The sequence below is a fragment of the Aulonocara stuartgranti genome, assembly GCF_965226115.1.
Source record: "Aulonocara stuartgranti genome assembly, chromosome: 18".
NCBI classification, from domain to species: domain Eukaryota; kingdom Metazoa; phylum Chordata; class Actinopteri; order Cichliformes; family Cichlidae; genus Aulonocara; species Aulonocara stuartgranti.
In genome coordinates, this window is record NC_138954.1 from 27,300,521 (window position 1) to 27,314,788 (window position 14,268).

The 14,268-nt window shown below is 39.7% G+C and overlaps 1 protein-coding gene across 2 annotated transcripts in view; it reads right to left on the reverse strand.

Moving 5' to 3' along the window:
- The window catches only part of gpr158b (G protein-coupled receptor 158b), an 85,484-nt gene that overhangs the window by 21,196 nt on the left and 50,020 nt on the right, over positions 1-14,268 (reverse strand). For both annotated transcript variants that reach the window (XM_082513376.1, XM_082513377.1), the window contains 3 exons: positions 12,404-12,615; positions 9,872-9,940; positions 2,655-2,764 (listed from right to left, as the gene is read on the reverse strand). In XM_082513376.1, coding sequence (XP_082369502.1) covers positions 2,655-2,764; positions 9,872-9,940; positions 12,404-12,615 — 391 coding nt within the window. The remainder of the gene's footprint in view (positions 1-2,654; positions 2,765-9,871; positions 9,941-12,403; positions 12,616-14,268) is intronic.

Genomic DNA, 14,268 nt, shown 5'->3' on the forward strand with positions numbered 1-14,268 from the left:
TTGACCTCCTTCTCCCATCTCGGTAACACAGCCCGGAGCCGAAGAGCAGGAAGCTAAAGCACATGCGTGCCAAGATGGCACACGTGTGTGCATACTAAGAGATGGCTGAATTATTGAAATTAAGACTAACTCATGAGCAAGTTAATAGAAGGAGAGGAGACAGGATGTAAGGGAGAGGAGGGGACCAGGAGAGGCTCGAAGAAAAGAAGGGACAGGAGAAGAAAACGTATGAGGTGAGTTAACAACACAGGCAGAGGCTTTTTAACTTTTATTTTTTGCTTTCAGTTTAGTGTTTTAAAGTAAAATCATATTATAATGATCCAAGAGTATTTGTATGTTCCCTATCTCCTCCTACATAAGAACCAATCATAATAAAACTTTGCATAAACATTGCATAGAGCACTGTGAGTTCCAGCATCTATAAGGCACGTGCAAATATTTTATACAAATCTCACAATTTTATATATTTGCTTCTTTGACAGTTCAACTGAGCACTGAATTGAATTTGAGATTAGAATTGTGTGTCATAATATAATGTATCATAGTGTGATTGTAGCAAAAGTGTGTGTATTTGTATGTTCCATATCGCCCATGTGTTGCGCAGGGGTTTGCTATTTAATCATAATCCTTCATAGAACAGTCACAAAGCAAACAGCAAATGTCATCTCAAATGGTGATTTTGGTTTTAGTTTACTGGAAGCAGGATTGAAATATTAAGCCAACACAGAAGTGCCAAAAACAGCATTTCCTTCAAATGGGCGGATGGCTCCAAAAATGAGTCATTTCCCACAGACGTCCATGTTAAACTTCCCAAATTCAATCATAAAAATAATACTTTTTCTGCCTGGTACAAAAAATGGATTTGGTCTCTCTAGATAATCCGCCCTTCAGAAAAACTGCTACATGTCCAGCCTACAGTATTTTTTCCTCTGTGATTTTAGTCCATCATCAGGTGGTTGCTAGACAACATAATGATGTCATTATATATGTGGTGTAATTCGTTTTTTGTGGATGTAAATTTGATGTAAAATTAAATTAAAATTTAAAGGACACAGTTAAGTGCCTTGTAAAGCAACTGTTGTTGTGATTTGGCACTGTATAAATAAAACTGAATTGAATTGAACAATGCTGTTATTAAATGTGCGATGTTTATAAAATGACGTGGAAAATGTCAGGGACATATGGACACAGTTCCCATTTCATGTCAATAAAAATAAGATGTTTCGTAAATCATTTCGTGATAACATGACAAACGTTTATGTTATAACCTCATGATGCTTGGAAATTCAGAGCCTTTATCAGGACGTCACGGTCCTGAATCTGTTGACTCAGTGGTTTTTATTCTTATTACTATTATTTTATGTTTCAGGTTGATTCTTAAGATTTTCTGGTTCTTAGGGTTTGGTTTCTGTTCTGTGTCTCTGTTTCGCCCTGGTACCTCGCCTATGTTTCCTCCCTGTTGCCATGTCTGATGTCTGTGTTAAGCTTACGTGTCTTGAGTTTAGTCTGTGTTGCTTCCTGTTCCTGTTGTGTTATCATCTGTTCCCCATCCTTTCGTTGTCAGTTTGTGTATTTAAGCCTTGTGGTGTTTTTGTGTGTTTCCCACCGTGCTCCTCGTCCCTAGTCTCTTGTCTCCAGGTTTCCTAGTGTTTTGTATTCGTTTCTATTTTCGGTTTATTGTTTATTGTTAAGTTTATTGTTTGTGGAGTTTTTTCTGCAGCCTCTTTGAGTTTATTCCTTTGAGTGTCCTGCATTTGTGTCCTGCGTCCTGCCTGCCACAGACTTATCATGACAAGGACATTTAATGACCACTTTCTGAGACGCTAACAATTAGCCACATCACAGGAACCTGTTTCCAACATAACATTCAGACGGGCATAACATTGTTAAGAGCACATTAACACTAACACTCTCCAACAGTTTACACTACAGTTAACTGAATTAACCTTAGCTTTGGTCTATGACAATTATTATGATATTTAGTCAACTAAAACTAAAAGAACTTAGATAGCTATATTATGGCCAAAGCTAAAAAAAAAAAAAACTAAAGCAAAATTTGCTGTCAAAATTAACACTGATTGTGGGACAATCACTAATTGTGGTTAAGCACTAGCGGGGTGGACAGCCTATCCATCCGGTGAGGCTTAAAAGACATAAGGCGATCGTGGTTCAGGGGGTTGGGAAGCTCATCTGGTAACCAGAAGGTTGCCTGTTCGATCCCCAGCTTTGTCTGTCTTGGTCGTTGTGTCCTTGGGCAAGACACCCTAGCAACCAGAGCCGATGGCGCGATATGGCAGCCTCGCTTCTGTCAGTCTGCCCCAGGGCAGCTGTGGCTACAGCTGTAGCTTGCCTCCACCAGTGTGTGAACGTGAGAGTGAATGAATAGTGGAATTGTAATGTAAAGCGCTTTGAGGGTCTCGAAAAGCGCTATATAAATGCAATCCATTATTATTATGTACAACTGAATGTCATCGGCATAGAAATGCCAGAAAGGGTTGACTATACTTGTGTTATTTCGTGCTCTTTGGACTGATAAGTGGTGTCTGTGGTTGTGCTTTACATGTGCACCTTATTGAAAAAGCAGCTTCAAATTGTGGAGTCTAGAAACTAATGGGCTGCTATGTCCACCGTTTATGGCCTGTTATTTACGGTACCTGTAGAGTTTCAGGATGACGGTCCCGTACATGATGGCAAAGCCCAGCAAGCGAACCCACCTCAGGAGGATACATCGAAACACACTGGGATTGAAGTACAGGATCATCACCTACAAAAATGCAGAGCAGAGTTAACTTTCACACATCTCATAAACACATCTTAGGACTCTGATTGTTTTTGGTATTTACAGGAAGGAAGTCAGAGACACAAATGTGGTAAGCACACGAGAAGCAGAGTTGGAGGTGGATTTGACCTCACGAATATCTAACGACTCCACAGTTCCCTCATCTGTTAGCTTTATGCGGCTCATATGTCAACTTCCAGAGCACGTCTGATGTGAGGAATTTGAGAGCTTATTCCTTTATAGGTCTAGGAGCGCGTTTAGTGATGTTTATCTGCACATTGATTTGCATGTATAGACACACTTGTGTTTCTAAATGTGTGCGGTCCAACCTGTCACGATTTGTCTCTCTGAGCGGTTTCAACAAAGCAATAAAGAATTTGCCGATGGCTGATAAAATGTCAGCCTATCATTTTCTGCATGATGTGAAGTTAATTCACACCTATTACCGCTGCAGAAGAGATTGTAACAGCAGAAGCTGCAGAGACAAGGCTCATGCTGTAAGGATCCAAGCTTTCATTTGCACTTCTCTTTCTACGGTTGCATTTCATTTCATTAGTGTGCAACACAGCGGGAAGCCACATGTTACATTTTCGGTGACCCGAATCCCAGCTTCTGCTCTGAAGATTCAGTGCTGTGACTCTGGCAACGTTCCCACTGAAGCAAGGAAAATACTATCGAAGCGTGACACCTTTCCAACTTGGGGTAATCTCTCCATTCAGTGTGGTCGGAATGAATACACAAACTTTTTTTGTAAGGGAAGGAAGTTTGTGTGATCTTTTGTGAGATCGTGCTACGATTGCCAAACTGTTTTGTGACTTTGTGTTGAGGTAAACGCTGACCTTAACTCCACCTATCCGCTAAAACTATATAGATACATGAACAGTAATTAATCAGTAACTACCACTTCCCACAGAGCATCTTTTTGATTACAGGTTTCTTTTCAGTCTAGCATACGGACTAAAAATGTTAAATGTGGTTTGAAAAGCAAACACAAGTGAGAGTGAAAGACCTGCATCACACTTAGTATCTGTTTCAACAAAATTTCAGTGTCTTTTTTTATGTTTTGCATCTGTTGCATATGTTAACATTGCACATGTGGTGTTATATGTTATAGCTTAAAACTGGCTAATATGTAGATTTATATACATATTGTGCTGTATATAGTAACCATTTATACATAGTATAGTATTTGGAAATATAGTAATATAATATAACATATTATATTGTAATATAGTATTTGGACAAGTGAATTACACCATTGAGGGATTAAATAAATTGTACGTCTGTGTCTTTATCATAGCCATGCCATGTTTCTATCTACCCAGCTGTGTCACACTGAGTAATCTATCCTCTGTTTATATCCAATCCTAGTTCATCCCCTTTATTCCTTTGTCAGATCTTCCTGTTGAACTCGCCCCCTCGTTCTGTTTTCTTTCCCTTTTCTGAATTTGGTATTTGCTGAACTTTTGCTTTAGCCAACAAACGCTCATCCTACTTTTATTTTCAACCTGCATGCGTGTTTTGCAGTTGGATTCTCTCCACTACACACCTTGACAATAACTGCTCGAGCAGAAAGAAGACTATACAATTACTCCTTTTTATAAGATGATGCTTTTTTAAAAACATATATGTGAGCCCTATGCTAGACCAGGTCTTTAGGTACTTTGTATGCTGTGGCTGGATTGAACTCAGTGTAATCAGAACAGGATAGGGAGCTGAAGTGACAGTTTTTCAGTCTGTGATATAGCGCAGCAGAGTAAACAGTGTACAGGTCGGGGAGCTTGTTTGGGGATAACAATGTTATAGCACAAAAATACTTTCTGAATTATATGCTTGGGTTTTTTATATGTAAGTTGTTTTACAATAACCAAAAACAGAAGGTTATAGCTTTCCAGCTTTTTGTAATCACCACATAATCTCAGACTTATTGTGGTACAACATAATAAGCAGCATAAATGCATCTCTGAGGCGTAAGGCGAGTGATTTATTCCAGCTCTTACAATGCTTTGGCATTCAAAAGACACCAGCCATTTGCTTTAGTTAAGCTTAAGTAACAACAACACCTGTAACCTCTTTTCCTTTTTAGAAAAGAAACAGAACATCTGTGGCAAACCCAGCTGAGCAACAAGCCAACCCCGAGGCTGTAACCGTCTGGCTGTGAGATGCGTTAACAGAGAAGAGAAGCTAAAGTGTAGTGGGGAATATGAATCACAGTGTACATTATTTTACCCACGGAAATGAAGAACAAAGACTATGGTGCAAAGACAGAAAGATGAAAGGACAGAAATATTCAATCTCACAGCATCTTATGCAGGTATTCAGGAAGTTGAAAGCAGAGCCAAGTCTCAACGTGACTCATAACAAATGTCACAGGAACTAATCTGCAGCTTATTACCTCCTCATCACTGATAATGTTGCTATGATTGTTTCATAATCAAATACAGTCTTAAACGAGGCAAGATGAATTTCAGAAATGTGGTTCAGCGAGCGGTTAAACTCCCTATTTTCAGCCTTCGCTCTGTTCACACTCACTTCAGCTCCGGTATATAGACATTTCTCTCACCTCTTGATTAAAAATGTGACACACTGAGTCAAAGCATGGAGCATGGCACATCACAACCTCGCGGAGTCTGTTATTGGTATGCCCGTCATGAGACACTGGGGAGCAGAGTCCATCTCAGACCCAAGAAAAGGAATTATTGCTCTTCCTCTTTAATACTGCAGCTGATAAATTAATTGATATTGGAAGGCAGGCAGGTGTGTGTCAGAATTGGGTCAATTTAAGGAACAGCCTGAACATGACTCACTTATCGATAAGAGGCTTGAAGGAAATTTGTTATTTAATAGCTAAAAGTTGCGAACTACATGTGCTAAAGTAAATTTTAATTTTAATTGAAATTAATAACAAGTAACATAACAGCATAGGCACAATACATGTATAAATAATCCATATATTAAATAAATACACTTGAATAGTACTATTGCTGAAAATAAACATTAATTAATCCCCAGAGAGGAATCCAAAGCAGTACATGCGATGTTGATGTTAATGTATTATTAAATAGAAAAATTAGAAAATTTTCTAACAATGTATCAAGTGAATAATGATTGCTTTTTGTCAGCATTCTGTTAAAATAGGAATCTGACGTCTATCAGTTGCCAGATTTATATATTTGTTTAAATACAGACTTGGTGTCCATGGTTACATTTGCAGAAACGGTCCTGCATGGGTTTGCATTAACCTAATCCTAATGCAAACCCATCAGTTTCAACTGCAGCTCCACCGTGGAAGCATTTAGCTGGCGAACCACAAGTTCCCAGTGAGCTTAGCACTAACCAGCCACTGCTCATTAAAATGTTCCTGAAAAAGAAGACATTGGTCATTTTTTCTTTCTTTTTTTGACAGTTTGAAATATTGTATGGAGCAATTTATTTTGAAGACACAGCTACAGTGAGCTGTTATGAAGAACAGCAGCTTCCCCAGCTTCTCAGCAAGGTAACCAACTCCTTTTGCTCCTTTTACTGCACCCTACTGTTAGCAGACTAATGCCACATGGAGCATCAACTCAAATCACTCACAGCTGCTCAATGATGGAAAAAGGCCAGTTGCCTGACTTCCTATAGCAGTGTGTTTTTGCCATCCCAAGATTTCTGACACATAAAGTATGAAACTACAGTTACAGTTACCAGCGCTAACTAAAATTAACTGGGAATCTTCAGTTCCACTTTAAGTATACTGTATGCAGTCCTGTAAAAACTAAGTATACCCATAAGAATGGACGTAACAGCCAGAATCTGCTAATCAAAGGCACTCGCTTAACTGATCATCAGCAAGTGTGAACACCTAAAAGCAGAAATCTTGGCAGTTTTCTGGTCTGACACATTCAGATGTGTGTTAACAAAATGACACGATCTTCCCAGCAAATTCTCGGGAGACGAAAGTGCAGATGTCTGACGATGAAGTGCACGTCGCATTTAGAGAGAACCAAACAGCATATCACCACAAACACCTCATTCCAACAGTTAAGCACGGTGGTGGAGGGATTACGATCTGGATCATCTTGCAGTGATATCCTCTGTATACCAAAGTGTTATTCACTCAAATGCGAGGCCATCTTTGTGACAACAAAAGCTTGGCTAAAATTGATGTACGAAAGCAAATCTGCAACCGAATGGCTGAAAAAGACAAGAATCATCGTGTCAAAGTTCAGACCTCAGTCTAATTGAAATTCTGTGGTGGGATCTTGGAAGAGCTGGATAAACAAATGCCTGCAAACCTCAACGAACTGAAACAACGTTGTAAAGAAGAGGAGATGAGACAAAGATGATTACTTTAAGTTAATACTGCTAAAGGTGGTTCGATAGGTTACACAATAATGGGGTGCACTTAGTTTTTCATGAGTGTACCGTGAAAATGTTCCTTTTCGTGCTTCACAGTATTTTGATGGTGATATTAACAATTTGAAAGCATGACTTTTAAATGTAGCATAACATATAAAATCTGAGCACGTTCTCCAGCGCCGACGTTAGTAAAATGGTTTTGAGCGCTTGAGAATCAAAGTTTAAGAGTATAAGAATGCTGGAGCCAGTAACACAGCAGAAAAATACACAAAGAAAAACTAGTTTTTGGAACGGATTGAAACAGACAGAAGTAAAGACGGAGCAAACGTGAACAACATCTTAACTACTCAACAGGTTGTTATTTTTCCCTCCTGTTTCAGTGTCTCTCCTGCCTCAGTCTCAGTATAGTCTGTTTTCAGGATTTGCATCCTACTTGGCATCTTCACCTCATCACTTCTTCCAGCTTTCTGCTTCACATGACAGCAAAACAATAAATCTGAACGGCACATAAGAGCTAAAAGTAGCTCTTATGTGCTGCTCCTTCCACCTACATACTGTGCAAAACAAAAACATGCAAATGGCAAATCCATGCACATGACCACAGGAAAATATGAGGCTTTGAAGCTACCTAAACACACTCATGATCCATCCATCACTCTGCCTACACACACACACACACACACAATACAGGCAGACAGACAGCGTCACAACCTTCTGCAGTACCACTCATGTGGATTACAAAATCACTGGGGACTGCGATAAAAAGCCATATTTTTATATTGCCTAGAAGAGAAGGTGGCCCTCCTGGTTTGCGTCCAACCTCCCAAGCGTCCTCCATCAATTAATCAGTAGAAGTATTTTTAAAACAAGTTGTGCTAGAACTTGATGGACTGTTTAAAAATGCATTGAGCACCAGAGCAGAGCAGCTGCAGCTGAAGAGGTCTGTGGTGGCAGCAAAAAAAAATAGGCAACAGCAACAAACGTTAAGGCTGGGAGAGGGAGGCAGACACAGAGGTGAGAGAGAACATGCAGAGGAGGTAATCAAAGGAAAACATGAAGGGAGGAGGGGGGTGGGGGACAAGGAGGTAAGGTGGAGGAAAGGAGACCTTCATGTGTGTGAGGATGACAGAACGGCAGAGTGTTTTGCGGGTGGGGGATATTTTTGGAACTGGATTATCCTTGGGGTAAACTGGAGTGGATGGATGAATGCAAAAGCAAGAAAGGTGTGGTCACATAAGGATGCAATACCTGCAGCTCTTTGTCTGCTGCAACAAAAAACAGCTTCAGGTTTTTGTTTTTTTCATTCTGGGGGAAATGTCGTGCATACGGTTACACTCCAGTAACTTTAGAATAAGAACAAAATCTTTATCCCCGGACTTAGCCGAGCGATTGGAACTTCTTTCTTTCTGGCTGATTTTTTTCGGCCATCAGGCTTTGTGTTTGAGAAGAGCAGTGGCTCCACTGTTGGCAGTCTGTGCGAGGATCTGAAAGGAGTGAATTCCCTGGCTACATCAGATCTCTGTGTTATACGGCGCGCAGGTTTTTTCCATCTGCCTCCCTTCTAAAGATGGGCTCCTGACGCAGCACTCCAGGTGCAATGTGGGCTGAGTCCAAAAGTGTAAATACACACATATAGAACGCACGCTGTCACCCGAGCACACGTACTGGCTGGCACATACAGCCGACGCAGACAGGCAAAGGCACACGTGGAAGAGAACGCACTTATTCTATAAGTACGCACCAACTGTGATGTCCAGCTCTCTGTTGTTGTAATGATCCTAACTATAGTACTACAACATCTAGCTACAACTGAGGAAATGGGCTTTTTTTTAATGGGATATTTTCACATTACTCCAGTATTCCAGTCCTGGGTTGTTGACCCCCCGCCTTGTTTATGAACTTTCCAGTTTTGTTCTGTTTTTGATATTTTCTGGTGATTCTTAGTTTCCCTTGCTATTTGCCTCGTCACATCTTCCCTGTACCTTTTTGCACTCACCTTCTTTTGAATTATTTCCATGGACTATCAATAAAACCGAGCTTTGACTGCCTAAACCTGCGTGTGGGATCCACATCCACACACTACATGACAAATATTGGACACTGAAAAATGATTTTCTTTCTTGAAAAGGTTTTTTTTTTTCTCAGCCAAAGCAGACCTTGACCACTCCTTCCCTCTTTTTAAACCTGTAATGCTTAGGATTTGACCATCACACCTCTCTTTTGATATCTACTTTATGGCCAATAACTGCATTAGAAGAGCTTCATAGATGGTGAAATCACATCTCAAACCTATTTCCATCTGTTTGGATATATGTGCGGTTTGTGTTTGTTCTCTAGTTTTCTTTTATAACACCATGAATGTCAGGAGAGACTTTTACCAATGCCCATCACTATTTCTTCTCCATCTCAGTGACAAGAGGCTGTTTGTGGTGCTCTAAAGAGTGGCCTTTAAGCTCTGGTGCAAAATTGTGCCTGCAATGTGCAGACAAAAGCATGCATGCCTCATGGTAATTCATGCAAGCCCACTGGTCCATCAGTTATTTATCAAATAAAACCTTAAAACTAGTCATTATAATGAACACATGCTTTTGTTTGCAAGTTTGTTTGAGCGCACTCTGTCTCTCTCCTGACAAAGCATACCCAGACGTACCCAGCTGCTTGTTTCCCTGAGACTTCTGAGAACTTTTATATTTAAAAAATGAAGTAGCAGTAAACTGGTGGGTGGCATGCAAGATCAATATGGACACTTACTGGGAAGTAGAGAAGTAGCGCACCAAACAAGATGGCTTCCAGCAGAATGAGACCAGATGTACGAATGCTCTGTTAACAAGGAGAGAGAAAGACAAAATCTCATGAATCAATGACAGCGAGAGCTTGGTTATTTATGGATTGCTGAAGGATACTGAAAAAGAATAATTGGCCTGATGGTATCAGACGCTGAGGCTGCTGACGGGCATGCAAAAGTACCTATAATGTTGCTGCTGCTTGTATTGATATTTGTTCTGGATTTGCAGTGAGCCTTTCTTCACATTCATTTTCTCTCTTGTATCTGCTTTGTCCTTTGGGGCCACCATAGTTTACCTTTCAGATTCTGCTGCTGCAAGTCAGACATAACAGCCACGACTTGCATGCAACTGCACGAAAATGCAAATGATACATCGCACAACTATATAAAATATATGTCTCTTAGTGACGACAGAACTTTTCTGGGTTGTATTTAATTACCACATTACCACATATAAGATTTTTTTATGTTCATCCAAAGGCCTCCAGGGACATCTCTTGTGAAGTGAAGAAATATGGGAAGTTCTGAGGCAACAACACGATTGTCTATAAATAGATCACCAGGAAAGATTTAAATGCCAGAGGAGTGATTGTAAATATTAATTATTATCCTAGACTGCAAGAATGTCACACTGAAATGAAGGAGGGCTGGGTACGGTTGATGGTAATGATGTCAGTGTAATAAGACAATAAAAATTACATAAAAATTCAAATAAAATAAGATAAAATCAACTGGTCTGTCTTTATTTGGCTTTATTCTTGATAGAATACGATGGAAATTTGTGTGAATTCGCAATGCTTTAAGAAGCAGCTGTATGTCGTAAATAAAGCAATATTTTTTTTTCCAGTTTCTACGTTGCATACTGAAATTATTTGAGGACAAAATCTCAAATGTCCTCTTTTAATCTGGGCATGTAATTCGTTGAACTGCATGCGGCCAGGGAGGCCAGGGAGGATCTTTTGCTACTCTGATGGCTTAGTACTGTGAAGGCATGATCAGCTGTAACACAGCGGTTCCTATTTTCAAAACATTCGTGAGTTTGTCATAATCACTCAGTTTGAATTTAATCCCTGAAACCTTCGTCTTTATTTAATTTAAAATAATTTTCCATGACATTTCACTGACATTTCCAGTTAATCTTCGCTATGGAGGTTGTTTCAAATTAGGCAAAAAATACCAAAATTGAAGAGTAGGGGAGACTGTCAGTGTGTAGTTTGGGATAAGCTCTAAAACTGTTAGGCCGTACAATTTCAGCATCCATCCACTTATTACCATATGCAGCATAGCGTCATTGTGGACCAAATATCCAGGTACACTCCGGACAGGTCGCCATTCCATGGCGGGGACAGTTTAATGACACAGTTTAGTATTATCTTCCTTGTGCGAGTGTGGTCCCTTTAGTCTTTAGGTGAAAAAAAAAGTATAATGTAATCTTGCAATCTTCAGGTATTCTTTGGGTATTCTTCGCCAAGGAGGTTATGCTTTTAGTAGTGTTTGCGTATGTGCGTGTCATTTTTAATGTTTGTACCACAGCTTGAAAGTTTTTGAATGAATTCTGATGAAACTTATACGGGTGTAGAGTCAGGTCATGAAAATGTGCCTTAGTTTCAAAAGCTGACAAAAATTTTATAGCTTCCACATTATGATTCTTATAAGTGTGGTGTGTATTGTTAACATAAAGAAAGTACCTTATAGAGTAAAATAGCCTGTCACATGTGACCTCTGACCTCTCCTTCAAGGTCAATAGACTGATCTATAGGTCAAAGTGATTTACAGAGCTATTTTTAAAAAAAGTAAAAACTATGTGTATTACTGCCGTTGTTTTTATTGACAACACATAGGATTATAGGGAATATATATGTGGATTCTAATATGTTACTTTAACCTCTTCTTTAAGATCAAATAAGCTCAAACCTTCATAAAATGTATCTTATCTTTAAATCGTTGCTTGAAATTCTGCTGCCTTTCTTTGTATTTTCAGCATTTAGGAAATGATTCTGGTATATGGGGATTCTAAATATCACTTTTTTTAGTTTGCATCCAAATAGCATGTCTTATTTGACCTCTAACCTCACTTTTACACTTAAAATCTGCCAATTATGTCAAGTATATATTAAAATGGGTTTCAACAAAGCCTTTGCACTTGTTTTTATTGTGCTACAAATGTCTTAAACTACATTTAAAAAGAACAAAGAAAGCAAAATGAATGTATACAAAACACAAAATGATTCCCTCAAATGTAAATCCTGCCCACAGAGCTGCCTTGGTGGAGGTTTCCTCTCTCAGAGTGCTTCTAGGTTTTTGACTATTTCAAATTCTCTCTAAACTTTGCACTGAAAAAAAATGAGGTTATGAGTGCAGGCCGGCGTAAGCTCTACTGACATCACCACACATGCCAAACTCCCTCCAAAGTCTAAACTAAGTAGTAGAATAAGCTGTTAAGCATGTCCCTATCCACATTAGAAAAGCATGCAACCGATAATTTGCATTCTCCTTACCTTGTTTCTCCTGAAGTGGTAGACCACCACCATACTGACCAAGTCCAGCATCATGCAGAGACCCTGGAAGGAGGCCACAGAGAGCCTCAGAGCACCGTCCTCCTGCACCAGGCAGGGCGTGTCATCCCGGCAGTAGGGACAGCCCTCGCGGCACGGCAGGCACTTGCTGGACACGTCGGAGGATTCGTCTCTGTGAGAGCCCTGCTCCTTACCTGAAGATGTGAATACACTTTAGATTTGTTTCATTATCACTTATCTTATGTTGTTCAAGTTCAAAGAAAGAAAGCCTTTGCAAATTCAAATCTAATCACATCTCGGGACACAGGTCTGATTAGCACTGCAATTAATTTGCATTTAGCTGTCACAGGCTGACTCCTTATTAAATGCTCAGTTAATCAATTTCAAGGCAAAGAAAGCATCAAGCCAGTGAATCAAAAAGCCTTGGGGAGATAATTACAAGAATGCAGCCTGTAATTAAGCAAATGATGGATAATGAAGGCGAGGAAGATACAATATTGTGTCACTGCTCTCTTCCTCAGTCTTGCGTAATTGTAGTAATATCAGCATGTGACACACATGGATTTGGATGGGGTTTATCAATTCTATCCATGATTTTTTTTTTTTTTTCCCGTTGAGAACGTTCATTTTTAGCATGAACTGGTTCCTTTGAAACCTAAATTTAATCAATTACGTGTAAAGACACGACAGATGATGCAAGAAATATAATTCTTAATATCAGGATGTCAGCTGCAATGGGATTTGCAGTCAATCTGTAGCTGAAATCCTTCATTTTTTTTCAAACACACAGACATGCAGCTCCTCGAGCAAATGATGTTTGATAAGCATGTAATTCCTCTGTAGGTCCCAGAGCTCATACGGTATGCAAATGCGGCGCAGTTGCACAATGCTTCAGCAGAGCGTGATTGTAAGAGAATGTGCTGAAATTTCTTTGATAGTGGTTAAAAACAATTTTAAGCAAGAAGTGAATTTAAGTAGCCACTGAAGTGGTTTCATTCGGCTGAGAAAAGAATGCATGGTGGTAACTGTGATCTGAGACTCTGTATTTTTGCTGTGAATCACAGAGAAGCTGAATTTCAGCTAATATGTGTTTAGATACGCACAATAAGTGTTCACCATGACAGGATGTTATTTTCTGTATTTGCATCCTTATGCAAATTCATAATGAATGTGAGCGTGATTCATGCTGCAACTGGCACAGACTGTCTCATCAATGTCTGCCCTTTAAACTCCTCATACATAGATACGCTCTATTATGTACATTTGTTAAACTGGCCATTAATGCAGATACCTAATCAGCCACTCACATGGCAAAAACTCAACAACAATTTATGCCTGCAGATATGGTCAAAATGAGCTACATCAAACTGAAGCAGAATGGGGAAGAAAGGTGATTTAAATGACTTTGAATGTGGTTGTAGGGCTGGACTGAGGATCCCAGAAGCTGCTGATTTACTGGGATTTTTCCACACAACAATCTCTAGAGTTTACAGAGCCACCAAGATATGCAGAAGAGCATCTCTGCACAACACTTGGAACCTTGAAGCAGATGGGCTAAAGCAGCAGAAGACCACACATGCTGTCAGCTGAGAACAGGAAACTGAGGTTCACCAAAACTGGACAATTAAAGACTGGAAAAACATTGCCTGGTCTGAGAAGTCCCCAATTCTGCTGCAGCATTCAGATGGAAGGATCAGAGTAAAGAATGGATCCATTCTGCCCTTTCTCAGTATTTCAGGCTGGCATTGGTGTAGTAATGATGCAGGGGATTTATTTCTTTGCATACTTTGTGTTATTTGAATACCAGCACCTACCTGACAATTGTTGATGACCATGTCCAGCCCTTT